The sequence below is a fragment of the Peromyscus maniculatus genome, chromosome 19 (genome assembly GCF_049852395.1).
Source record: "Peromyscus maniculatus bairdii isolate BWxNUB_F1_BW_parent chromosome 19, HU_Pman_BW_mat_3.1, whole genome shotgun sequence".
In the NCBI taxonomy this organism is placed as follows: domain Eukaryota; kingdom Metazoa; phylum Chordata; class Mammalia; order Rodentia; family Cricetidae; genus Peromyscus; species Peromyscus maniculatus.
In genome coordinates, this window is record NC_134870.1 from 76490466 (window position 1) to 76515365 (window position 24900).

Here is a 24900-nt window from a genome sequence, read left to right on the forward strand (position 1 = left end):
TTCTGTCCCAGGAAGCAGGCCTGGCCCCAGCCTTTCTTCCCTCGACTTCAAAGTCGTTGCATCAGAACTTGGGGCTTTTGTGCCCTTCAGGAATCTTTACTTGCTTTATTTTATCTAATGAAACGGGCTTAGTAATGGCGGGTTAAAAGTACTGGCCAGGGCACACTGACCAAGCATAGAATCATCATTGACTCATGGAATGTTTTAGTCCAAACACTTACTATTTTATTTTTAAAAGGTGAGGAATTTTGTTTTCCTTTCTCAAGGAGAGAAAGCCTCTAGTTTTCTGCCAGCTCACACTTCGCACCTGGATTACACCAGTGCCCTCCTCATAACTGACCTTAAAGAGTGAGGTCATTGTTCTTGTGCTGTTTCTGTGAATTCCTTGAGCGCATGGCTTAGTGGAATTGAGAGACTAGGAGTCAGACAGACTCCCTGGTAGGCAACTTTTGTCTCAAGTCAGTAGAAGATTGAAGAAGAAGCTGGCCATCTTGGAGATTCGCCACATTTATTACTTAGCCATGGCCTCTTTCCCTGTCTGTCTCCCTACCAGGGAGTCTGGCTGCTCATGGTCTCTCAGAATCGTGGTATCCGATTAAGTCCGTCATCTTGATGATGATGGGGGGAGTTGGTAAGAATGGGGTTCTTCGGGGTTTGGTCCTGGAACTGGCTTCCAGCAGTTTATAGGGAATGGGGCCATGGGGTAGGGAAGAAAGGGAACTCCATTATTACTTGAACACTCTTAGGTGCCAGACTTGATGCTGTGCTGTTTAATCTTTTTGCAGTTTGATGTTCTATTTTAAGGTTTTGATAAATGATCATGGGAGGTTTAATTGGGAAGTGATAGCTGCTTCATTCTCTCTTCTTTCTGAATGTTTCCTTAATATACAAAACACGTAAGTAAGCTATTAACCACTATATTTTTATACTTGTAAAATCCAGTTAAGCCCTCAAGGGCAGCCTTGACACAGAAAAGAAGCCCCCAGAAAACACCTGGAGAGGTTGGAGGGGGGGAAGTGGCCACTAGATCTGCCTTCCTTGGGGCAGAGAGACCGTCCTGGACTCAGATCCTTGGTAGCATCAGGGCAGGTCTTTCTCCCCAATATACACAGTGGTGTAGAGACTTGGTTTGCAATCAGCCTACCCGAATTCCTGCTCCAAATTCTCACTGATGAGCTTCGTCATCTTGAGCCTTAGCCTGTGCATCTAAAATTGGGATGATGGTAGAAACATCCCACTTGGAGGCACGTGGAGACAGTCGAAAGGGCTGACGTGTTCTTAGAACACTTCCTGATACAGTCAGCATTTGTTAAATGTAATCTGTCACTGTTACTTGGCCCTATTGTCCCTACATTTTCCTAGCTAATAGAAGGATGCTGAGTGACTTTTCCCACGGAGATGTAAGGAAATATCTTTTCACCCCATGAAGAGCCATGACAACAGGCCAGTGAGATGATCCTATTCAAGTCTTGTTGCACCAATGAATTTCCTGGCGTTACTTACAGGCGTGTCAGTGAGGGGGCCGCTTAAGGGATCTTGGGTGCCTTGGGCAGGTACATCACCCCGAAGCCCGCCCAGCATGAGTGAGGACTCACACAGGCTCTACCACCTCGGGGAACTTTTAGGCAGCCATACCTCAGAGCAGTCTCCTTTCCTCAGCAAGTGTTGCTTATCATGTGACCCTGCAGGGCCTGTGAGTCTAGTAAGTTTCATAAACCTCTTAGCATCCCCTTTCCCTCAAAGATGGGATGTTTTCATGTGGAAGAAACAGCTAGTATGGGACTGCAGCTGTGACTCAGGCCTCGGCACCTTCCCCTCTTCTCACAGGTCCTGCAGGCACGCCATTGCTATGACAGAGCTTGCTAGTCACCCCCCACCCCCACCCCGTCCCCACCCCACCCCCCATCTCACAGACTCCAGGTGCTAGACTCTCTCACCTGGAGGGATTTACATAGAGGTTGGTACCTAAGGAAGGTCACAGGTTTGCTCCTCACCTCCTTCCCTGACTCTTGCCTGGCCATCAGAACCTGGCTGTGGCCTTGTACTGTGAAACCTCCTCTATCCTCAGGAGAGTGGAGAAGAGATTCCTCCTGTGCCACTCGGGCCCTGATTCCTCTCTGCAGAGCCCCTGCCATGCTGTCTCTGTCTGTCTGACAGTTCTTGGTGTTGATAACTCTGCTAATAAACTCCTTACCCCCCAGATTGTCTCAGGGTCCTTCCTGAGCACCCCGCCCCCCAATCTGAGATCTTGAACTACACAAGTGGGAAGGGCATGGATTGAGAGCTAGAGGCTGACAGAAAGGATGGGAAACTTTGGAGGATGAATGCATAGATGATAGACAGACAGACAGACAGACAGCAACGTTGAGGCATTGCTGTGAAGTGCAGGTATCTCAGGCAGAATCTCTGAGGATTTTTTTTTCTCCAGTCTACATAGGTTAATTCCGGCTGCAGAGAAGCCCATTCTGCCCCATGAATCTGCCCCACGTTTTCCATGGTCACACACAGCTGCTTGTTCCCCTGTGACAAGTCCATCATGTTCTCCCTAGGCCTCTGCCACGGCTTGTTTCTTGCTCATGCGGTCCCTTTGTCTGTCCTGTCTCTGCGCCATTTCGTCAACGCCTGGTGCCTACCTGTTTGCCCACACTGTCAGAGCCACCCCTCGGCTTCCCCACCTTGGTCACAGGAAGTGGGGTGGCACTCAGAGTCTGAAGGAGTGGACAGGCTTGTGTGTCGGCCGGGTGACTGCAGAGGTGGGTCTCACGTGAGCCCGTCTAAGATCTTCCGTATGGAATGGCTCAGAATCCAGGCTGTGCCTGCAAGGAGTCGGTGAGCAGGTGAGGTCCTGGTCCGTGGAGGTACTGGCTCTGCAGGGCCCGGATGAGCCAGAGAAGTCTGATGAACTCAGCCAGCTTCCAGGCTGCCATAATTAGAAAAACAGACTCCAGAAATGAAAGAAGACATTTGGCTGGGCTGTCTTGTTGTTTTAAATCTTACTTAAACTGCTTTCCAAATATTTTTGTATTTTTTTTCATTTTGTTTTAACTATTCCAGATAATCTCTATTAAGTTTTTGTTTGTGATTTAAAAAAAATTTTTTTTTGGCTGATTTGTTTTTTTTCTTCTTGTGGGTTTTTGTTTTCATTTTTGCTTTGTCATTGCTTTGGGGAATTTGTTTACTTCTCTCTCTCTCTCTCTCTCTCTCTCTCTCTCTCTCTCTCTCTCTGTGTGTGTGTGTGTGTGTGTGTGAGAGAGAGAGAGAGAGAGAGAGAGAGAGAGAGAGAGAGAGAGAGAGAGAGAGAGAGAGAGAGAAATGAAAGAGCCTGTTTCAAACTCCAGAACTGGTGGACTTTTGGACCAGTTGCATTCATGTGGCGAAATATTTTTGTTTTTTGTAGTTGTTTTCTTGTCTTTGGTCAAGCAAACTCTGAGTGCAGATCTTGACCTGATGTGATTCACAGTGTTGGGTGGTCCGCTGACCTTTGGGACTCTGCCAGTACTACTTCTTTATAGGGGCCATTCTGTAGTCAGTTAAGAGCTGTGTGTGTGTGTGTGTGTGTGTGTGTGTGTGTGTGTGTGTGTGTGTGTGTGCCTGTCCTTTGAATTATTCTTAGCTGGAGCATCTAGGATGGTAAGCATTTCGCTTTCTTGAGTTTAAAGGAGTGATTTCCCTCCAAATTCCCTAAAGAGAAACTTATGAAGAAGCTTTGTTTTTAGAGTTTTCCTTTTGGATAGAAAGTTACTCTGTTGTTCACACTTTTCAAGAAAGCATTGATCTGATCAGAACAGGACTGTGGCCCTGTCCTCTCTTCTGAATTGTGGCTTTTGTGTCAGTTCTCTTTGTCCCATTTTCTTCACCTGTAAAATTCAGACAGTCCTTCCCTGAAGGTCCTTTTAATCTCTACAGTTCTGGGTTTTTAACCTTTGGCCTTTTGGATTCAGGCTCTTTGGCCCAGATGAGTGTGTCTGGGCTTGGCTCTGGGTTCAGAGGAGGCCGGACTTAGCAGGAGTCCAGGAGTGTAAGGCTGTAAGGCCGGGTGCCCTGACTAGTTCACATCAAGCATGGCTGACAGCTCTGAATTGCAACACTGTCCTGCAGCATCGCTGTGGCTTCTGGAGTTAAGCTGCTCTGGCTTTCAGCCCGTGTGTGGCGGGTCCTTCAGCCCGTTGGGTTGGGTGGGGAAAAGCTCCTCTGGCATATGCCATGCCATGTTCTTCTTCAGGCCTCAGAGTGGTCCTTAGCACTAGTCTTCTGCTACGTGCTGGCTTCCAACACCTGTGTGCTTATGTAATTCTAACCACCTAGTCTTTCATAGTTTTTTTTATTGAAACTAATTTCTTTGCCAATAACAGGCTTTGCACACATCCGTGAGTAACCTGTTATTTTTGACCTCTACTCTTTTGTTTACTTGCTCTTTGAACTCCAGTTTTAGCTATCCAGAAAGGACTTAGATTGTGTTTTAAAAACTCCTGTTTTTCTATCTAGATGTCTATTCTATACTGTTTAGTCAACAATACAGAAGGCTTCTTAATAGTTCTGGTAATTGATGTAGTAATTAGGCTTAAACTCAATGGAAACCCAAATAACCATGCACGTGTGAGATGAGAGTTTATTCACTTGTCAAACCAAGTAGCTTTCCTGCCCAGGGCTGTGTTAACTGTTCTGTCCTGAAAAATCCACACTTGTAGTTCCCCTTTCAGGCAATGTGGGGAAGGGTCCTCGTCCTCAAGCTTAGCAGCACCAGTGCAATGGAGGAGATAAGATGGGGCAGAGGAGGGAGGACTTCTGGAAGATTCTATAGTCCTTCGCATCTGCCTTCCATTAGCCAGAATTCATTCATGTGGGATACCCAGCCAAAAGGGAAGCTGGAGGCATCTCTTACATCTGCTGAGCTTATATACTATCGAGTAAGGGGAACACATTGGAGCCACAGTCTTCTCTCACCAGATGTGGCCGGTCCCCTGACCACAGGTGGAGATGCTCCCTTGGGTGAGAAATACAAGACGTCTGAGTGGCTGCAGGAGGTCACCACTGTGCGGGAGAGGGTCGTAGTGGTTTGGGATGAGCATCAGCAGTGCGCTGTCTCTAAGGACGGAGAAGGGTCTGGAGTGGTGAAAGCAGCTTGGTGACTGGAGCTGTGCACTAGAGGAGAGGACCTCCCAGTGGACAGGAATGCAGAGCTTTTCACGTTCACTGAAGAGACATTTGGACCTTTGAGTTTGGAAGTTTATAGTGTGTGTTCTGAGTCCAGTGAAATGTAGCCATTCTAGGGATTCAGACCAACCACTGAACAAAACTATTTTGGATCAAGTTGAAGATAGTTTCACTTTATTAAATTATTTGGGTTAAGGAAGAACACAGCTGACAAAGATAATTCTAAAACTATGCCCTATTTCATTTTTTTAAAGTCAGAGGAACCGTGAAAGCTCCCAAGACACTAAAAGAGGTAAAGAATGAGCCTGGAGATTATTTTCACTGAGGAAAGGGTATCTCTGTAATGGCAGTTGTAGGCTGCACGTTTTAATCTAAAGTGATTTTGACTTTTCTAGCAGCATTATTTTTCTTCATCTGAGCTCATGGCCTCTGTGTTAAGAATTATTATTCATGCAAATAATCCATATAGTAACCAGTGTCTAAATTATTCTTATCAGATCTTGTAGATCTATTTCTAGGTCTCAGAAAATCTGAAATGGATTTTACTCCCTGCAGTTAAAAAAAAAAAAATCCTGGAGCGTGTAGAGCAGTGGTTCTCAACCTGTGGGTCACAACCCCTTTGGGAGTCAAATGCCCTTTTCACAGGGGTCACATATCTGATATCCATAACAGATATTTACATTATGATTCATAACAATAGCAAAATTATGAAGTAACAGCATGTATAATTTTATGGTTGAGGGGGGTCACCACAACATGGGGAACTGTATTAAAGGGTCCGAGCATTAGGAAGGTTTGAGAACCACTGTCATAGAGTCTAATATGGCTGTCTCTTATGACTGCCCTCTGGCCTCATTCTAAAAGTGGTTTGAAATATCACTTTACTAATATTTTATCACTCTTGTCCTAGTAACATAAAAAGTAACCCCAGGTCATGACTTTATTAGATGCACTCAAGGGCTGTGTGATGTTCGTGTAGTGTTGTTCTTTAGAGAACACTTTCTTCTGTTTTGCTCTAGTATTCATCCTCTTCTTTGTGTGAGGAATTCGGCTCTCATCTCCACTGGCAAAGCAGTTACACGGTGCACACTGTATCATCCTTACTCCTAGTTGATACCGAAGTAGACTTGACAGGGAGCCAGAGGATGGGGTGAAGATGAGGACCCTCTGGGGATAGGCTTTTGCATATGAACAGTACTGGATCAGACATACACTGGCTAGCCAGTTCTGCCTGTAATGTTTGGGTTAATTATTTTTTATGGCCTGGGGTAAACCATTGTGCAATGTAGTCTTAAACAAGAGACGTGCACTCTCACTGAGGTTCCTAGAACCTGGCTGTGGATGGCATTATCATCTGGTCCCTTAGGGAGATTTCGCATGTGCTACTTTGATAACTTCGGTATCTCTCATGAAGAGAGCAATCCCAGGAACGGGTGTTCTCTTCCCAGGCTAGGTGCTTTTCAGATGAAATTCTTGTCACTAGAGTTTATTTAGAAAGGTGTGGGGTGGGTAGGATCAAGGCTGGCTTTGAAGATAAGCTGATGTTGTGGTCGTGCTTTTAGCTGGTCTCATTTCTCACAGCAAATAATTTAACTAATTACATGAAAATATTAGGTTAGCATTATTAGTGAAAGATGAAACAGGAATCTGAGCATTTATCAGCATCGGCCAAGGGTCTGCGAATAGCACTAAATTTGTTACGGATAAATGTTGCTCAGTGAGGAATAATGACCAAGTTTGTAATATTGTCTCCTTTTTAAAACTCATACATTTTTTAAGGAAACCAAAGATACACCTTTGATTTTTGAATATCACACTAGCTCACTGAATGCCATTGATTGGGATGTCCAGTTACCACAGTCAGGGGTAGCCCCACTTTTCCAGTCGGTCATTCTGAATAGTGAGGGTGCTTTTCTTGTCTATTCTCCTACCTGAAGTGACCTTCTTTTGCCTGAGTTTATTGCTGTCATTCATTAATGCTTACTTCACGACCTTATTTATATGTCTCATTTTTTATAGGTAGGCCCTTGAATTCTAATTTCTGATGTATATTGCTATATTTTACATTTAATAATTTAAATTAATTATTTAAACAAGTTTTAGATGAGAAGATTAAGAAACCACTTCATATCTTTAGTGATTGTAAAGCAATGACTCTTAATTTGTTTTACATTAATATGAATGAAATGTTACATAAGCTTTAATCTCATTGTGCAAACAAGACTTTCTCAGAACCTCTTCATGTCCTAGGATTGGGAGGATTGTAAAGCAGGTTTGACTTGATCCTAATATCCATTCTGTAGTTACAGAAGAGTCATTTGGTCCTTGGCCATCTCACAGCTGTGCCTTTCCAGGGATGAGTCAGCTGCAAAAGAGACGTTTGGTTTGTATTAGACTCTTCTTCTGGGGTGTATTGAACATCATGATGACTATTGCTAAGTGTGATGTATGTTTGGTAATTGCTAAGAGGGTGAATCCTAAACGTTTTTACTACAATAAAACCCTGATAGGTATGTGAGGCGATGGATAGGTTAATTAGCTCAGTTGAATCATTTCAAAATGTTTATATATTTCAGACTATTCTGTACACACACACACACACACACACACACACACACACACACACACACACGGGCGTGAGGGGTGAGGGTGTGGGGTGCTCGAGCCTATTTCACCCTAAAGCTAGGAGACTTTTTTTTAACATTAATGAAGGTGAAAATCCTGCAACTGCTGTGTGATATTGATACCTGGGAGCCACACAGCTCATTCATACTTGCTTCTTGGGGAACATCGCTCAAAGTCATGCCTGATGTTTAGGGCCTGTGGGGTCATTCATGATTAGTCAGAACTGAAGCTCTGTCAGTCAAGGCCATAGGCCTTCTGGTTTTGTTTGTTTGTTTTGTTTTTTCTGTTTTTTCTTTTAGCCCAAAGGAAGTACATGTTTCTTCGGGATTAGATCGCATAATTTTTTAAAAATGGTTTTTCTCCCATCCAGTTACTAACAGGGTTGAGCCTGTTTCACTGTTCAATCAGACAGGATTGAGTGGTGCTCTTTCCTATGTGCCCCACAGTGCTTTGCACAAAGTCGATTTTAATTTAATGAATTATCATTTAAGTGTGAAGTCATGTGACCTGAAGGGTAAGAACTGTTATAGCTCAGAGAAGGGAGATTTGTATGAACTGTTCGGAGTGAGAAAGTTCAGCTCCTCAGCTGGCTGCCATATGTAGTGATCCTCAAAGTAAAGGTCTGTGCTAATCCCACGTGTTTAGTCTGCACATACTTGAAGGCATTGAAGGAGGCGGCAAGCACAGGGCAATAGGACAGGCTGAAGTCTGAGTCATGAAGAATTTTGCAAACCAATTTATGACTTGAAAGTGTAACAATGCGAGCTGTGAAGGGCAGGGTAAAGGCTCTAGTGTGGGATGAAAGGGAGGCCAGGTTGGGAGTGGGAATTCAAGGACGGAATCTGAAAAACTGTCATCGGAGCAGGAGTGAGATGGCCACAGCAACTGGGATCACGGTGACGACATTAACTGAGAACAGAAAGACTGGGAAAGAGTGTGTGTAGCTGGAGAGCTTCTCTCCGGGTCCTGCTGAGCCCCGGCAGTCTGACAGCCCACTTATAAAATAAACACACAGACGCTTATATTATTTTACAAACTGTATGGCCGTGGCAGGCTTCTTGCTAACTGTTCTTATATCTTAAATTAACCCATTTCTATAAATCTATACCTTGCCACATGGCTCATGGCTTACCGGCGTCTTCACATGCTGCTTGTCCTGGCGGTGGCTGGCAGTGTCTCTCCTTCACTCAGCCTTCTACTTCCCAGAATTCTCCTCTCCTTGTCCCGTCTACTTCCAGCCTGGCCACTGGCCAATCAGTGTTTTATTTATACAGAACGATATCCACAGCAAGTGTATTTAGGGCAGGAGAGAGAAATGTTATGCTTGAAATGTACCTTGGGCATTGGGTGAAGTTTTCAAGAAGATGGATGTACTAGGAGCCTGGCACCATGAAGTCACAGAAGTGGTTGCTCAAGTGTATTCGTTAGCAGACAGGTGATATGCAAACTGGAGATTCAGTCATCAGGAGAGCCTGTGAGTGGACTGGGAGCGGGGCCAAGGACTGAGCCTCAGAGTCTGCACATGGGGATCAGGTGTCTGGTGGGCTGAAGACTAAGAGAACACAGCAGGTAAAGATGGCATTTCAAGAAGAGATCCAAGAGTGGAAATTTTGCTGAGACCAGCTGAATTTCAGGAGCCAACTTTAACTGTTTGTGATACAGTTTGGAACTGCTTGGGACCAGGAGTGTTTTAGGCCTCTGATCTTGGAATATATGTATATTCACAGTGATATCTTAGCGACGGGACTCACCAGTATGAAATCCATTTGTTTCATACGCTTCTTTTTGTATTTCATGATAAGCCTTTTGTTGTGTTGTCGGACACCACAAGTTAGAGTTACTCCAGGACCTTGGTTCTGTGGATGTGGAAGTCCAACCTAGACCAGTGTACTATTACTTTTTCAAAAACAGATGTCACCTACATTCTTCTGTTGTCCTTTAAAAACAATCAACCAACCAACCTGTTACAGCTCTCTGAATCAAAGCCACTAAATTTGAAACAAGTTCAGTTTCATTTTCTTAAACCATTATTAACTCATCTTTCTGGGTTTGAGAAACCCAACAAGCAGCACGTGTCCACATTAAAACCCTGCAGGTGAATTTTCTACCCAAGAAACTTTGGATTTGAACAAGAGACACATTCTCCTGAGTATATACCTTGATGAGGAAGTGCACATCCACAGATCTCATCTTGTCATGGCAGCCTGGTGCTCTGTCGATGACTACAGACAGTATGAACAATCGTCAGTTTCCAATTTCTCTACCATTTCTCAAACTGGAGCCTCTTCCTTCTAAGAACACTGAGCTCTATATTGGCATCATTGTTGTAGCTGAAGTACCTCCGGAGAGTTCCTCTGGGTCCCTCCACAACCACTGTGCATACCTCCAGGGTGGTGTAGACATCTCTGGAATATCAGCAGCCTAATTGCTGAGAATGCTCCTCATTCTTGCAGGATATATATGGCAAAGCCATGTCCTTCTTACACACATAGCCTGAAGGTCATTTTATAATATAATTTTAGTGTACTTATGTTACAACTCCTTACATGAAGTCAGATTATAGGATTTTTTCCATTTGGGGTATCATGCCAGCAGCACTCAGTAAATTTTTGGATTTGGGGTTTGGGGATTAGGAATGTGCAACTTGTACCATGACATCCTGAAACGTATCCTTAGTTCTGAGTTGGAGATGTGGCAGGAAATTTCTCAATTTATGGACAGTGCCAACTTTTAGCATTTTAAAACAGAGTTCCTTTTTTTTTTTTTTTAAAATCAAAAAGTGAAGGCTGTTTAACACCATTTATTGCTTTTCCCTCATCTCTGAGAGTTCTCATGTACTGGCAGGATCAGGGATTTTTGGGGCAGCTAAAGAAGTTGGGAATTCACAAAAATCCATGGAAAGAATTATAATCTCTCAAGCTCTGTGCATTGCTAAGGTTGTTCCAACAACCAGTTTAGATCTGGTCTCTATGGGTTTCCCACTCCCAGTTCCCTCAGGTAGTGCTGTCGTTGCTGTAGTCTGGGTCTTCCAAGTGTTCGGTCGTCCATTCATCAATATTCGAGTCACTCTTCCCTGACTGGAAGCCCCTATTCTATCTCACATCTTCCATGTCTCATCCCAATTCCCACACCAGCTCCCATTCCCTCATCTCCCGTCTTCACCGTCTTCATCTCCAGGCTGCTTCGCACTAGGAGCTGTCAGCTTTTCTAGCCTAGGTTACTTACTCTCCCTCTTGCCCTCAGGACTCTTCTCAAAGTGAAGTCTGACTTCTCACCTTCACTCCTTCTTAAATGTTTTTCAGTCGCTTCCCATTGCTCACCAAATGCAGACCAAGATCTTTGAAAAGACCTGGGAGCCCTTCTTGGCCTGTCCTGTCCTTGCCCTTCCTGAGTCCCAGGCCGGCTTCCTTCCTGTCCCTGAACTCCTGCATTAGAGGGACTTCCTGCTGTAACCCCTGTCCCTCACAACTCCAGTTGTCTCTGTGTTTTTTTCTCCACTGGTGACACTCCTTTTTCATCTTGGTGGCACTCACCATGTGATTTTGGAAGTGACATTCACTTGGCGTTCACAGTTGAGCATGGTTCACATTTGCCTGTTAGACCGTGGTCCCTGAAGGCAGGAACCAGGCCTGTTTGTGCTGACTCTTGAGTCTGGTTTTTGAGGACACAAGGCATGCCTTTGTTGTGCGCATTAACTAGCGCCACATACACAGAAAATGAAATATTCCTTTGGGAAAATGGGAACCCTTCACAGAAACGATTGGCTGTCTTGTTCTACTCAGCCTGTGTCCCTTTCCACCTTTCCCTCCTTTCCCGGCTCTACAGCTGCCTGCTGCTGTCAGAGATGGGTGGGTGGAGGCAAACATCTGATGTGGATGTACCTGTCCCCTGGCTTTGTGCAGTTATGCATTCCTTAATTCAGGAAAATCATCAGGCACTTGCTACCCTCCCACCTTGTGGGATGGCTACCCACCAACCCCACAGTTCCCCAGAGTTTTCTTGAGTGAGAGCAGCAGGAAACATTAGATAGGAGGATTTAGAGTGTGGAGATAAACAGATAGAAAATGCAGGATAGCCTCGAGAGGGCCTGGAACCTATTCTAATGAGCCCTGACTGTCTCTGCCGTAGGGTATTTATAGAAATGCCAAGGGGTGGAGCAAAAGACCTCCTCCCCCAGCACAGTCAAGTGCAGACCATCTCAGACACCTGCACTCAGCCCGTGGTCCTAATCATCCTCTCTATGCAGACCTGCTGGGTAAAGCCACCAGAAACCTGAAAATAGGCTCCCACACCACCTCTCTTTCAAAGCCTTTTCTGTGGGCCACTCCCAAATTCTACAACATGCCCAAAAGATAGGACATGAACACAATGTGCACTCCTAGGTTTTTTATTTTTAATCGCAATTACAGTCTTAAACTACCTTGTGTGCTTATGAAAACTACGGTGTATCCTACTAACAAGAATAAGAATGGCAAAAGAATTGCCAAGTTTCAGACAATTATGATGTAATGAGGTAGACTTAATTTACACGGCTAGCACTTTCTCTTTCTCTGTGTCATTTATTTCGAGGAAAATACTGGATATTACTAAGAGTTAGTCCCTTATCTTTGCTGTCTCATCAGGACTTGAAGTTTATTTTATCTTATAACAATTTTTCAGGCTTTGATTTTCTTATTGATTCTTCCAAAAAAAGTTTTTAGGGTAGAATTACATTTCAACAGCAATCAATTTATTTGGTATTGTGTTTTTCCTAAGTTATTTACACACACACACACACACACACACACACACACACACACACACATACACACACACACACACTCAGCAGTGGTCCGTGAGACCAATAGCCCGAAGTGTTTTCTTTCTTCCCTTAGAACACTGTGTGACAAAGAATTTAGGCAAGGTCCACCCTGGAGACAGAGCTTCAGACAAATATGGCCCTTGCTTCCTTTCCCGTGGGAGCGTATGGTGAGGGCTGCTCCCTTTGCACTGCCCTTTGAGTTAAGATTATTGTGTAATTGAGGTGGGCCATGTGCTTCCTCCACCGTGGCACTTACACTCCAGGATTCCCATGACTCCATAGCAGACCGAGGTGATGACGTCACCTCGTGGTGTTGTCCTGGAAGACAGGCTGTCCCTGGTGGACAGTGAGACTCCAGGAGGTCTGCTGAGACGCTCTTGTCCTGGGCAGGAATCCCAAGTTGAGGAACTTGTGAATTAGGTCAGTAGCTGAGGAGCACCAGTGAGGGACTGGTCACCTCTGGGCTCTGGGGACTTTGGTCACTTCATATCTCCTAACTGCCTGCCTTTCTGCTCCTAAGTCAGATCAGTGTTTGGCAGTTCCAGATTGTTCCAGAACCAGAAAGTCTTGATTACCACTGCCACACCTGTGAGATACATCTAGAGCCTTTCGTGTACATTTGATTCTTATCAGTTACTTCTCATTGTCAGAATGGATGGAGCAGAACACATCCCAGTGAGTTAGGGCAATGTTTACACAATGCAAGAAGTCATGCTAAGGACAGACACGAATATTGGGAAGTGTTTAGTAAGACACTGTTGTGCTTATTAAACATAGTGATATGTGTGTCTGATGTGTTTTAAAATATATCCTCCAAATCTGTGACCAGCATTTTCTTCCTTTTTTTATGTGTTTGTGTGAGTGTTGTACCTGAGTGTATGTATGTGTACCACATGTGGACAGGTTTCCTTCCCCTGCACTAGAAATACAGGTGGTTGTGAGCCACCCCACGTGAGTGCTGGGATCTGAATCTGGTTTTCTGCAAGTAGCAAATGCTCTTTACTGCTGAGCCACCTTTCCAGCTCCCAACTACTAGTATTTTCTCAAGTTCCCACAGTGTCTTAGTTGGTGTTCTATTGCTGTGAAGAGACACCATGGCCAGGGCAACTCATAAGAGAAAGCATTTTTAGTCAGAGGCTTGCTTACAGTTTTAGATGGTTAGTCCATGGTTATTATGGCAGGAGGAAGGCAGGAATGGCATGGGAGCAGTAGCTGCAAGCTTTACATCATGATCTACAGGCAGCAGCAGGCCAGAGAGAGGGAGACACTGGGTCTGGTGTGGGCTTTTAAAGCCTCAAAGCCCATCCCCAGTGATATATGTCCTCCAATTAGACCACACCTTTTAATCCTTCCCAAGCAGTTCCACTAACTGGGGACCAAGCATTCAAACTTAGGAGCCTATAGGGGCCATTCTCATTTAAACCACACAGAGTATGTGGTAAACACTAGAAGCTACAATCTCTGTACCCTGGAACTTCCTCTGCTTTGTGTTTAGTAAAGCGAGTGTGCAAGATAATGATCATAACTTTCCTTGTCTAGCTCCCTTGACAGCAAGATTATCAGCCGATTTTATTGCATTGCTTGTGTTTCCTGACTTTTTTCCATACAATGTAGCTTGTGATAACTTCTATGAAGAAGAAGAAAGAAACAGTAGGCTTTAGTGCTAGATGTGTCCAAGTAAAGAAGAAGGAGGAACAGGTTTCAACAGCAGAATAACTGTCCACCTTTGAACAATAGTGGGTGTCCATTTATTTTCTGTCATTGGGAAGAAGTCCCAATTGCAGTCAGCTGCATAGGGAGTTGGCTTATGGACCCTAAGGTACTTGCTTATGTACAGGATGAATTTGATTCAGGTACATCTTCAAGCTTAATTTAAGAGGTGGTTTTGGGGGCTAGAGAGGTGGCTGAGCCATTAAAGGCTATATCATAACCAAAAATATAAGAAGTAGTTTGTTTTGTTTTTGTTTTTGTTTTTTTTTTGCTCTGCTTTGCTGCCAGAGTGTTTTGGATGACTTGACCAAGTGTATTTTCCTTCTGTGTGTCTGAGAACTCTTACCCGGGAGTCTCTAGGCCTTGTCACCTAAGGTCTCTTGTCACTGGTTGGACTCTGGACTCTGCTCTCTGAAGCATGACTGTCCTTTGTTTTTCCAATTAAGGCAACGGAGAGCACTAAGATGCTTCTGTCAAATGAAAGGCTCCTCCTGCCCATCCCCATGTGGAGGGGACTCTCTTCTTTGTGGATGTTCAGTTCATACTGATGGCAGCTACTTAATACCATGCCCGGCGGGCCCTCCTGCTTGTCCAGTGAGCAGTGTGGCTGCACATGGTACAGAGTGCGACCTGAAGGGAAACTTTGTGCTCACCTTTCTCTGACAGCGAATGGTCTTTCCTTGGTCCGCACTCAGACTGAGTCTTGAGGAGGCTGAAGAGACAGTTTAGGGATAGGTGACGGGGGAAATTGGGGAACTTCCTGGAAAAGCACAGCAGGCGTCACCACATCATCAGGGCTATCCTATGTCACTGTTGCTGGGTTGGAAGCATGGGGACAAATAGCATGAGAGGAAGTTTCTGCTGTACCAAGGAACTGGATAGTGAAGAAGCATGCTTATAGTCCACGTTGTAGACACTTGGAGTCAGTCATTGTCATCTGTGACTTCTGGGGTGGGCCATTTGATTAAATAAACTAACCATTTCCTTTTAGCTCATTTTCCTGAAAAGACTTTAATGTTCATGCAACCCGTCCTTTGAACAGCATCCTGGTGGGGAAGAAGTCCTAAGAGAGCAAGCTGGGGGCGATGCTACCGAGAACTTTGAGGATGTTGGGCACTCTACCGACGCACGAGAACTGTCGAAAACATACATCATCGGGGAGCTCCATCCGGTAAGTCATTTCTTGGGGTGTGGGGGGTACCTTTCTTCTTTTTCTGGAAGGCTACTGTTTGACATTGGTAAGTCAGGATTTGCAACTACAGAAAACATAAGAAAGAATAGAACAAAAACAATTTCTTCTGATTTTTGAATACTTTGTTTAGACAGGGTCTCAGTAAATAGCCCAAGTTGGCCTGAGCTTTCTATGTAGCCCATGCTGGCCTGGAACTCACGCCTCAGGCCTTCATCTCTCAAGTGCTGGGATTATAGGCACCATCACCATGCCTAGCCAGGACACCATTTTTGTCATAAATAAATTGATTCAACCTTTCTTTGCTTTGCATTTTTTTGATTATAGTTATTGCTGTGCTCAGGCTTAGAATGCTGTGTTCCAAGGCCCTGTCCCGGGGACACTCCCCAGTCTCTGAGTGCACACAGAGAGGCACATACAGAGTGTAGATCATCAGTCCAGTCAGTTTGTTCTACTGCAGCCAGGGGAGTGAAGGGTGGCCGTGAATACACTTTTTGTGATGAGAGACAAATAGCCAGCTGCCCCAGCCCAAGTAAGCAAACAAAAAACTAAAGATAAGAGAAATAAATATAGGCATATCCCTATTTTTATGTGTCTTCTGTATGTGAATGATGGTTCTTATAAGAACCACAAATGAAGAAAAGATACAAGTAGGCTCTTTTGAGAAGTCCCAGAAATCCATTTTAGAGCAAATTCTGGTGAGTTGTGTTTGTGTGTCTATGTCTGTCTCTGTGTGTGCCTGTGTCTGTCTGTCTGCTTGTCTATGGTCTTTTGGATTTGCTGGGAGGTTATTATATATACTTTGAGAGACTCTGTCTCACTTGTCTGGAAGTTTTATCGTTCCACACATTTTCATAGGCGCGCTTCCCTGAAGTAACAGGATGTGTTGCATCTGCAAGGTCTGTCCTTGTGAACGTTCCCCCTGTCCTGTTCCTCTAAGTTCTGCTCCCCTGAGGAGGGAGGGCGGGTTTCATTTAGGTCACCTCCCTGTGGTTTCTCTGTAGTCAGCATTCAGATGCTCTTAGATTTTGACATCCTCAGCCTGAGGTTTAAATAGTTTATAATTATATTGCTGGGAGATTGCAGGCTTCACTGAGGCCACCACAGCAGAAAGATGCATATCTCCGTGAACTTGAGAGCAGAGAAGGAAGGGAAGGATTTTGTTTTCCATTGTTCTCTGGATTGAAAGCCATAGTTCAACTCTAGTAAGCCTCTAAACGCCTCCACGTAAGAACCAGACAGTCATGGGTCCATTCCAAACTCGGGGACCATAGACGGAAATGCCTCTTGTCCCTAAATCTACTGTTGATTTTTGCTGTCAAATCACATGGATCAAGCTTTGTATTTAACTTTGCTGAACACCAAATGCTAATCATTGAATAGTAATTTTTTAAAAAATCTCAAAAAACAAAAAACGGTCAGCCTTTTGAAAATGAGACCTTTACAGATGTCCTGTTATTCTTACTGTTCACCTGTCTCTTTTCTCCTCACAGGATGACAGATCGAAGATAGCCAAGCCTTCGGTAAGTTTGTGCAGAGGTCTGGAGGAGTGGTGGTAGGCAGAGGTAACTGTGTATCTTTATTGTATCTCGGAGGTGGGCAGAGGTAACTGTGTATCTTTATTGCATCTCGGAGGAGGGGTAGTGGGCAGAGGTAACTGTGTATCTTTATTGTATTGAGCACGTGTCCAAATGGGGCAAACGTCAGAGCAGGTCTTTCTAGGTGAGGTAGGTATGTAACTTTTTGGCTTTGCAAGAGTTTGGTTTGGGTTTCTTGTTTGTTTGTTTTACAGTCCTTGTGGTTTTGAGGAGAACTTGTTTGTTGCTTTGTACAACTAATCTATTACTTTCTAAAACATCATAATTATCAATAAATAAAAGTCTGGGTGTGTAGTTTAATGGAACATGCTTGCTCACCATGCATGAAGCTCTGGGTTCAATCTCCAGTACCAGATAGAGTGAGTGGGGAAAAAATTGTGCTTCTCTCTGAAAGATTGAACCTAAGTCTTATTTTCAGAGGACCTAGAGCTTGTTTAAGTGGAAGCATGTTTTCCTCCCTAACTCTGAAGGGACGACCCATGCCTCCTCCTTCTTTGCATCTTTGTGGCATCGTAGGCATTCAGAAAAGGCGAGTTTTACATTGGCATCCCCTAGCTCTTCAGTCTGAGGTGACCTTCTCACTTAATTTGCTCGTTAAGTCTAGAGTAAGAACTTATGAGAACAGCCAGCCAAAGGTCCTGAGAAGTCTAAGCAGGCTTGAGTTAATTCTGGCCTGGAAGGAAGGGAGGCTGAGGGAAGGTTTTGCTTAAAAATTGACAGCAAGGAAGCTGAGCTTTTCCACTGTGCTCTGAGCTTCTGGTCCTCGTGGAGAAGGCACACAGGGCGAGCGTGCTGGGAAGTCCATTGTGCTGTCTCTGCCACCACGATGCTGTTTGCTGTGCCTGACATCAGTAATTCCACAGTGTGTGTGTGTGTGTGTGTGTGTGTGTGTGTGTGTGTGTGTGTGCAAATGGCACGCTTACTCCGACTCTCACACAGTGCAGGAAGAGCCATCTAACTTCTGTTTTCCCCTGTCCCTGTCCAGAACGAGAACACACTTAACCCTGGTGATAGGAGTGCTTCAGGAAGATTTCAAAAACAAAAACAAAATGCTGTTTAGAAATTGCATGCTTCTCTATGACAGTTGCTCAGAATCTGACTAGTACATGGTTTTTGTGGCTGTTTTACAGGCAGCTGAAACACTGGAGCACCGATTTGTCCCACGTGTATCCCACCTCTGCCCCCCCCCCCCCAAGAGTCTGTCAGGGAAAAGTCCATTTCTGTCCTGTGAGATGTTTAGTACGTTAATGGCTTTGTTGTAAGCCATTCACCTGCAGGAAAACAGGCTGTGGGGAGGTTTGTTTCCTGAGCTTTAGTCTGCTGCAGGCTAACCACATCTCTAACCGTAGTGCCCGTGCAGGTGTGTGGTGGTAAGCAGGTCTCATACCCCAGACTCCCGGAGGCCACCCTTGTCCATTTGTTCTTAGTAACGTGTTCATGGTGCCGCTGTGTATCTCGGAGTGCTTGCCCAGCATGCAGGAGGCCCTGTGTTCAATCTCCAACAACTGGCCATTATTCTGCTCACCTGTAATCCTGGGTGCTTTGTGAGAGTGATGACAATGATTGATTACAGGAAGACCGGAAATCACCCTTGGCTGCATCATGAATTTGAGGCTAGCCTGGGAGACCCGCCCCAAAGGGCAATGTGTTCCTGCTCTGTTTACAGTTTGCTGTGGGCGTCTAGTTTTCTATTTGCATTTGTAATCACTTTGATGTTTGGGATAGCTGGTGGACAGAGCACAGAGCAGGATGAATTCTGGGACTGGCACTGTCAGCATCACTGAAGGCTCCCCTGCCCGAGTTTGCAGGGGAGAGCCGCTCTCAGTAAGACACTGGGCCTTCATTCCGTCACTCATGGTTCAGTGGGCATGGAACCTCTTGCTGGCATCTGCATCTACTCACTGTTCAAAGGAGATACTTTTACTCTCAAGATTTTACAGATGGACGGACTTTGGACTGTTTTATTGTTTTAAAGCAAACAAACAAACAAACAAACAAACAAACAAACAAAAAACCCTCTGTTCCCTATTATGATTTTGCTTAAACAGGAGCAGAGCTGGAAGAAAGCAGGGGTGACCCTTGCTGGTTATTTGAGAGGCTGGAAGCGAGGGACACAGTAGAAAATGTGTTGCCACTTTTCTGGGTGCTCTGTTATTTCTGCCAAACAAAACTGTGTCTTTAATTGTTTCCCAGGATTTCACATGTAATCGTCTTTAGGCTGGAGAATGTGTTCTGTGGTCTGATGTTTTTAAATAAACATCGTGCTTGGAGCTGGAGCTCAGCTGTAGAGCCCTTCACAAGTGTGCTTAGGTGTATGCGTTACTCCTCAGTGTTAAGAAAAAACAATATTACTTACTTAAAATGTCAGTTTAATTTGGAGAAATATGATGTACTGGTGAGTATTAGCTTGAACCTGCCCAAAAGAAGCTAAATTGCCAAGTTAAGGAATTTACAGACAGAAGTTACACATCTTTAAATGTATCCACAGCAACCAAATTCGCTTACATAGAAGGTATTAATAGTATTGGTGCTCTTCTGTTATTTTCAAAGCACCGTGATATACAAGGTTGTATTTGTTTCTGAGATTCCCAGACCTTGAGGCCCTGAAGCCCCAGTGAGCTGCTGGTGAACAACCACACATCTAGCTGTGGTCTCTTCAGTTGCCGGGGTCTCTGAACTTCTTAGGAAGGCTCCGCTGTCAGTTCTTCCAGTGAAGGAGTGAGCTAGGCCACACGAACTTCATTGAGGGAGCTGGTTTGCAAAGGCTTTGTGGATTTGGTATTTTTTTATAAGATGCTCATCATAATTTATACTGACTCACATGACCTCTGTAAGTCATTATACATGCCATACACCAGTTGTTAGTCGTTTTTACTACAAGCTAGAAGGTCTCCAAGTTGCACAGAAACCAGGTGGCTGATCTTTTTGAAAGTTTGTTCCCTGAACCCAGCTGAGCCCCTCAGAACACTGGCCACTGGAAAAAACGGGCTTCTTTATCCCACTGCTAAGTGGTCATTACAACTTAAATTCTCAAGCATTCTGGGTTTTAAGGCTATGAAAAATATAGACAATTCAAAAACTATATATATATATTTTAAGTCTACCATTTGGAGGGTCATCGTTACCGGTGGTGGTGGTGGTGGTGGTGGTGGTGGTGGTGGTGGTGGTGGTGATATGCTAGGGCCATTTCATTTACTTATATTTAAACTTTTAAAATATTTATTTCCTGTGTGTATGCACATATGCTTGTGTGCCTCAGCACGCACACACTGAGGTCAGAGGTCAGGGGATAACTTTCAGGAGAATTGGTTCTCCTTCCATCGTGCGGGTTCCAGGGATCAGGAAAGCTCAGGTTGTCAGGCTCTGAAGCAAGTACCTCTGCCTGCTGAGCCATCTCGCCTGCCCTTATAACAGCGTCTTAACTGGCGTGGGCATGTTTGAGCCTCAGGAATACTTTAACCTCACACCGGTGCCTTTGTGTTAGCAATGCAGCCACCAAGATGGGGGGAAGCAAGGAAGGCCACCCGAGGTTGCACAGGGTCCCCTGAAATGCATGTGTCCCTGCCTGTATCACGAGCAAGTGTCTGCCTCCTCACACTAACTATCCAGCGTGCGATATAGTCTTGTGCCTCCAGCGAGCTCTTTGGTGTCTTCTGTGATTGCGTTTCTTCTCATAAATGAATAATATTGTTGGTGTATCTAATTGTCTCTCGTAGTCAGTGTTAATTATACTTATGGAAAATAATCTTGTACTGGTTATGAATTCCCCTGACCACCAGGATTTCAGTTTGCTTCAAGAGGTAACAAGTGTGAAGTTTTCTTTCTAAAGGACTTGTTTTTCTTCCCCTACTGTGTCAGGAATCCTAAAGGTGCTGTGTCCAGGTTGGTGTGTGTCTGCTTGGCTCACGCACCCCTAGAGTGAATTTGCCTCTGGAGGGGGCGGGGGTCTCTCTAACACACCTCGCAGGGGCGCCGCTTTGCCTTGCCGCCGCAGACAGCCGCTTGCTTTCCCGAAGTTTTCGCCTGTGCTGCGGAGAGGTGCAGCCGTGACTTCCCGATGGCGCTGGCCTGTCTGTAGCTGCTTTGCTGAAGCACTAACAGTTCTGCGGTGTGGAACATTTACCTGTGCTTCCTAACAAGTGCTAAGCCCCAAGTGTGTGCTTCAGGGGGCTGCAGTTTTTGAACGGTTTGGGAAAACATGTCTGTTTTTGTTTTTTGTTTTTTTTATGGTCCTCATGGAAAGGACTGTGCTCAGAAAGTGCAGGAAGGTAAAAAGATCTTTATCTGTTGGTTAGGCAGGGTGGTTTCCGAGTTAGTCTGGGCTCTTCCTGGTGCCATCCAGTGAGGTAAAGAAATCTCAGGAAAGGTGGTCCAGCCTGTGACACGAATTCTTATTGTTTTAGTTGAGACGCTTCTAATGTAGTGTAGGCACACTTTTATGCCCTGTCAGATTTGAATGAATTAAATGACATTTTATTTAATATTCCATGCTTTGAAGAATTAAATTTCCTTTCCAAAAGACAGAAATACAGTCTTTTATATATGTCCATGAGTATTCTGTTTTTAGTTTTTATGTTGAAGTGCTGAAATGTTAAAAGTAGATTCTATGTATTCTATTAACATTTTCAAATTATAAAGTTTATATTCTTAAGTAATTTAAGGAAAATTGTCCTTAAATTTTCATTTTCTTGAAAAATGGTAAATTTAAGCTTTTTGGTAAGAAGAACTTGGATATAATTGTCCCTTTTAACAATTTTTAAAAGAGTTGAATAAATGGTGATTTTTTTTTTTTTTTTTAAAAAACATTAAAACGGGATTTCAATCAGGGGGATAAATGCTCAGATGTATCCTTAACTTCATGTTTTCTTTTGTGTCCCAGGAACCTCTCATTACTACTGTCGACTCTAATTCCAGGTATGTACTGGTTGTCTTTCTGTTTGTTTGTTTTGTTTTGAGACAAGGTCTCTTGGAGGGCTCAGGAGTCAGAGTTGATTGACACCCCCATATCTGATTCTCTGCTTGAATTCCCACTGTCCTTCTCAGCCACCAGTCTGGGCCTGGTCCCATGTGTGCGCAGAGCTTTGGGGCTTTCCATCCTAGACTTTTCACAGTGACCCTAGATGCCATCGCCCTCCAAATGTATCTGCACTGGGGACCACGGAGAACAAGTGGAATTCCTCGTTTCCATGGCAGCCGGTCCCTTGGGTGATCAGTGCCGCCGTGGTTGTTCTTACAGGCTGAGTTTGGTTTCCTTCTCCCCTGACACACGGGCACCTTTGAAGACTGTGGTCGTTGTGTTCCACAAGCATGGTTCAGTTTTCATTAGTTGTAACTCAAGTTAAACCCTCTAATCTGAGTGCAGCGTGACTGACGCTCTTGTTACAGGAGCCAGATCTCCCCTCCATATTCCGGTCCAAGCTGGCTTTTGGCAGTTCCGTCATGTCAGATTGACTTAGAGAAGAATCATGGTCATTTTGTTGTTGTTTTCATGTTCAGACTCAAGCTGAAAGCTATACATTTGTATTTCACCCCATCAAACTCAATTGACGCACTCTCTTAGTATCCTAGAACATTCTCTGCCTGCTGGCCGGGCTCCTCACCTCCCTTCTCCTATCAGGCCAGCCTCTCTCTGAGTCAACTGAAAAGCCCAGTGCACTGCACTACACTCTGATGGAGACCGTGCTAGTAATCTGTCACGCTTTACATCTTCTAATTGAACTTGTTCTTTGAATGGGTTGATACATGCAGAGTGAGGTTATGAGGGAAGGTGCATGTATGTATGAATACATAGTATTGTTGGGTGCTGAGCATAGGCATTGATTTCTGTTTTCTAAAAAGTTGAAATTTAGAGCTTGAAATCCAATTTAAAAATCCATAACTACATTAGAGCTCTTCCCAGCTGTGTCCCTGATCTTACCCATAATCTCTAATTTATCATATATTGAAAACTTACAAAAGCTGAACAATGCATAAATTAGATATTCTTTTGAATTTGGGAGAGAGACCACAGACTAAATACTTTGGGCATGTTTTTTCTTAACAGCTTAAATCCATCTGGCGTAGATATTAAGTTTGGGTTTTTGAAGGAGGATCTGAGAATGTTAAAGCTGAGGTTGAGTGGCAGCCTTAGTACTCGGCGTTCAGGGGACAGGGTCTGTTCTCAGCTGTAGAGCTTGCTGACCGTGTCCTCCAAATGAGAACACTGATGGTCTGATTCTCATCTTAGTGCCATTTAAAATGCTCAGTCGATGCCTGCAAGAGGACAAGACATACCAGGAGCATCCCCTGTGTGGTCTTGTGATAGGTATCCCAGAGTATAATGTCATGGGAAAGTCACGGCTCCCAGGCAGCGGCCGTTGAGGGACCAGTAACAGCTCTCTGTATAAAGCTTACGGAACTAGATGGAAGCAGAGCACGGGTGTGAGTTTTCTCATGATGACAAAAGGGGAGGGCAGGGAGGTCAACATTCCAGGGTGTGCATTGCCCTCAAGTTCATTTTAGCAAAGCTGAGCCGTCCTTTTAGCTAAAGTGGTTCTAGAAGTGAGGAGACTATCGAGGTTGAGGTCTCTGCATTGAGGATCACTCAAGCATCTTTTTGCTCTTGTGTCTTTCTAGTTGGTGGACCAACTGGGTGATCCCAGCCGTCTCGGCCCTGGCGGTAGCCCTGATGTATCGCCTCTACATGGCAGAAGACTAACTCGCCTCTCCAAACCAAGGAAGGGAAAGACTGCCCCAGAGAAGGGAGAAAAGAAGCCAGTGTTAATCATTTCTACTGACAGAAACCTTGCCCTGAGAAAGTAATTGTAATATATCTGACTCCGTTTCCTCCTGTGTTAGTAGAACAAACAAGGAAGTCTTCGTACTCTGAAACTTTTCAAATGTGCCTTTTTACTCATCAATTTCATGTTTCTTCACTACATAATTTACTTATTGTAAGCACGATCTTTTTAAAATATATCTGGCTTTTAAAATATACCACGTTTGTGTCTGTTCGCTTGGTGTGATGTCTTTAGTGCTTTGTGTTTTGGTGTATTAAACAGACTTGTTCAATGTGCTGATTATGCAGACCCGGGCTGTCTGTGTCATGAAGTAAAGAAGCAGCCTCGGCGCTCGATTGTTCTTGTCTTGATTGCTCAGTGATAGTTGCAGTCGACACACACCTATTACATGTTCCCATACTAGTTGCTTCCTCGTCTCTGTGACAAAGTAACTGAAGGAAGCAACGTAAGGAAGAGGAGAATGTGAGTCTCCGCCATGGCCAGGAAGGCATGAGGGGTGGTGCATCTCCGTGGTGACTGCACCTTTGGGTCAGGAAGGAGAGAGCTAAGGCTAGACACAGAGGAGGACTGTCATCTTTAATGACCCATTCCTGCTAGCTAGGCCATAGAGGCAAAGGTTCCACAACCTCCTAGGCATTACTACCAGATGGGGCCCAGATGTTCAGACACATACGCTTGTGGGGACATTTCACATCCAACCTGCAAATTGCCAATGTTGTTTCTTTTTCAAGAAGATTAAGATTCAGAAATTATATCTCAAAGATGGGGAGTTTTTCTGCTTGAAATGCATGATACGGTATGTCAGTGGTCTACAAGATCTATAAAAGAGGCGCCTCATCTTCTGTGCATGGCAGATAACAACAACATAAACCAGCTCGTGGACTGGGGAAGGCTGTTGTAACTGCCTGTTCTCTGTTTAGAAGTCATTCCCCTGAGACTCTGTTTCGTAACTTTTGAAGTTCTACAAATGCCCCATCCAGAGACAAAAGTGGTGTCTGTACAGTTCTTAGGAAATACTGATGAAGTGACTCAGCACAGCACAGA

The 24900-nt window shown here is 44.4% G+C and overlaps 1 protein-coding gene across 1 annotated transcript in view; it reads left to right on the forward strand.

Annotated features, from left to right (window-relative positions):
- Positions 1-24052, forward strand: part of Cyb5a (cytochrome b5 type A) — a 33142-nt gene extending 9090 nt beyond the window's left edge. Inside the window, 5 exon segments of the mRNA XM_006988413.4 lie at positions 15333-15461; positions 16973-17002; positions 21957-21991; positions 23693-23757; positions 23760-24052. Of these exon segments, the coding sequence (XP_006988475.2) occupies positions 15333-15461; positions 16973-17002; positions 21957-21991; positions 23693-23757; positions 23760-23878 (378 nt within the window). The 3' untranslated portion in view covers positions 23879-24052.
- Positions 24053-24900: the final 848 nt, after the last annotated feature.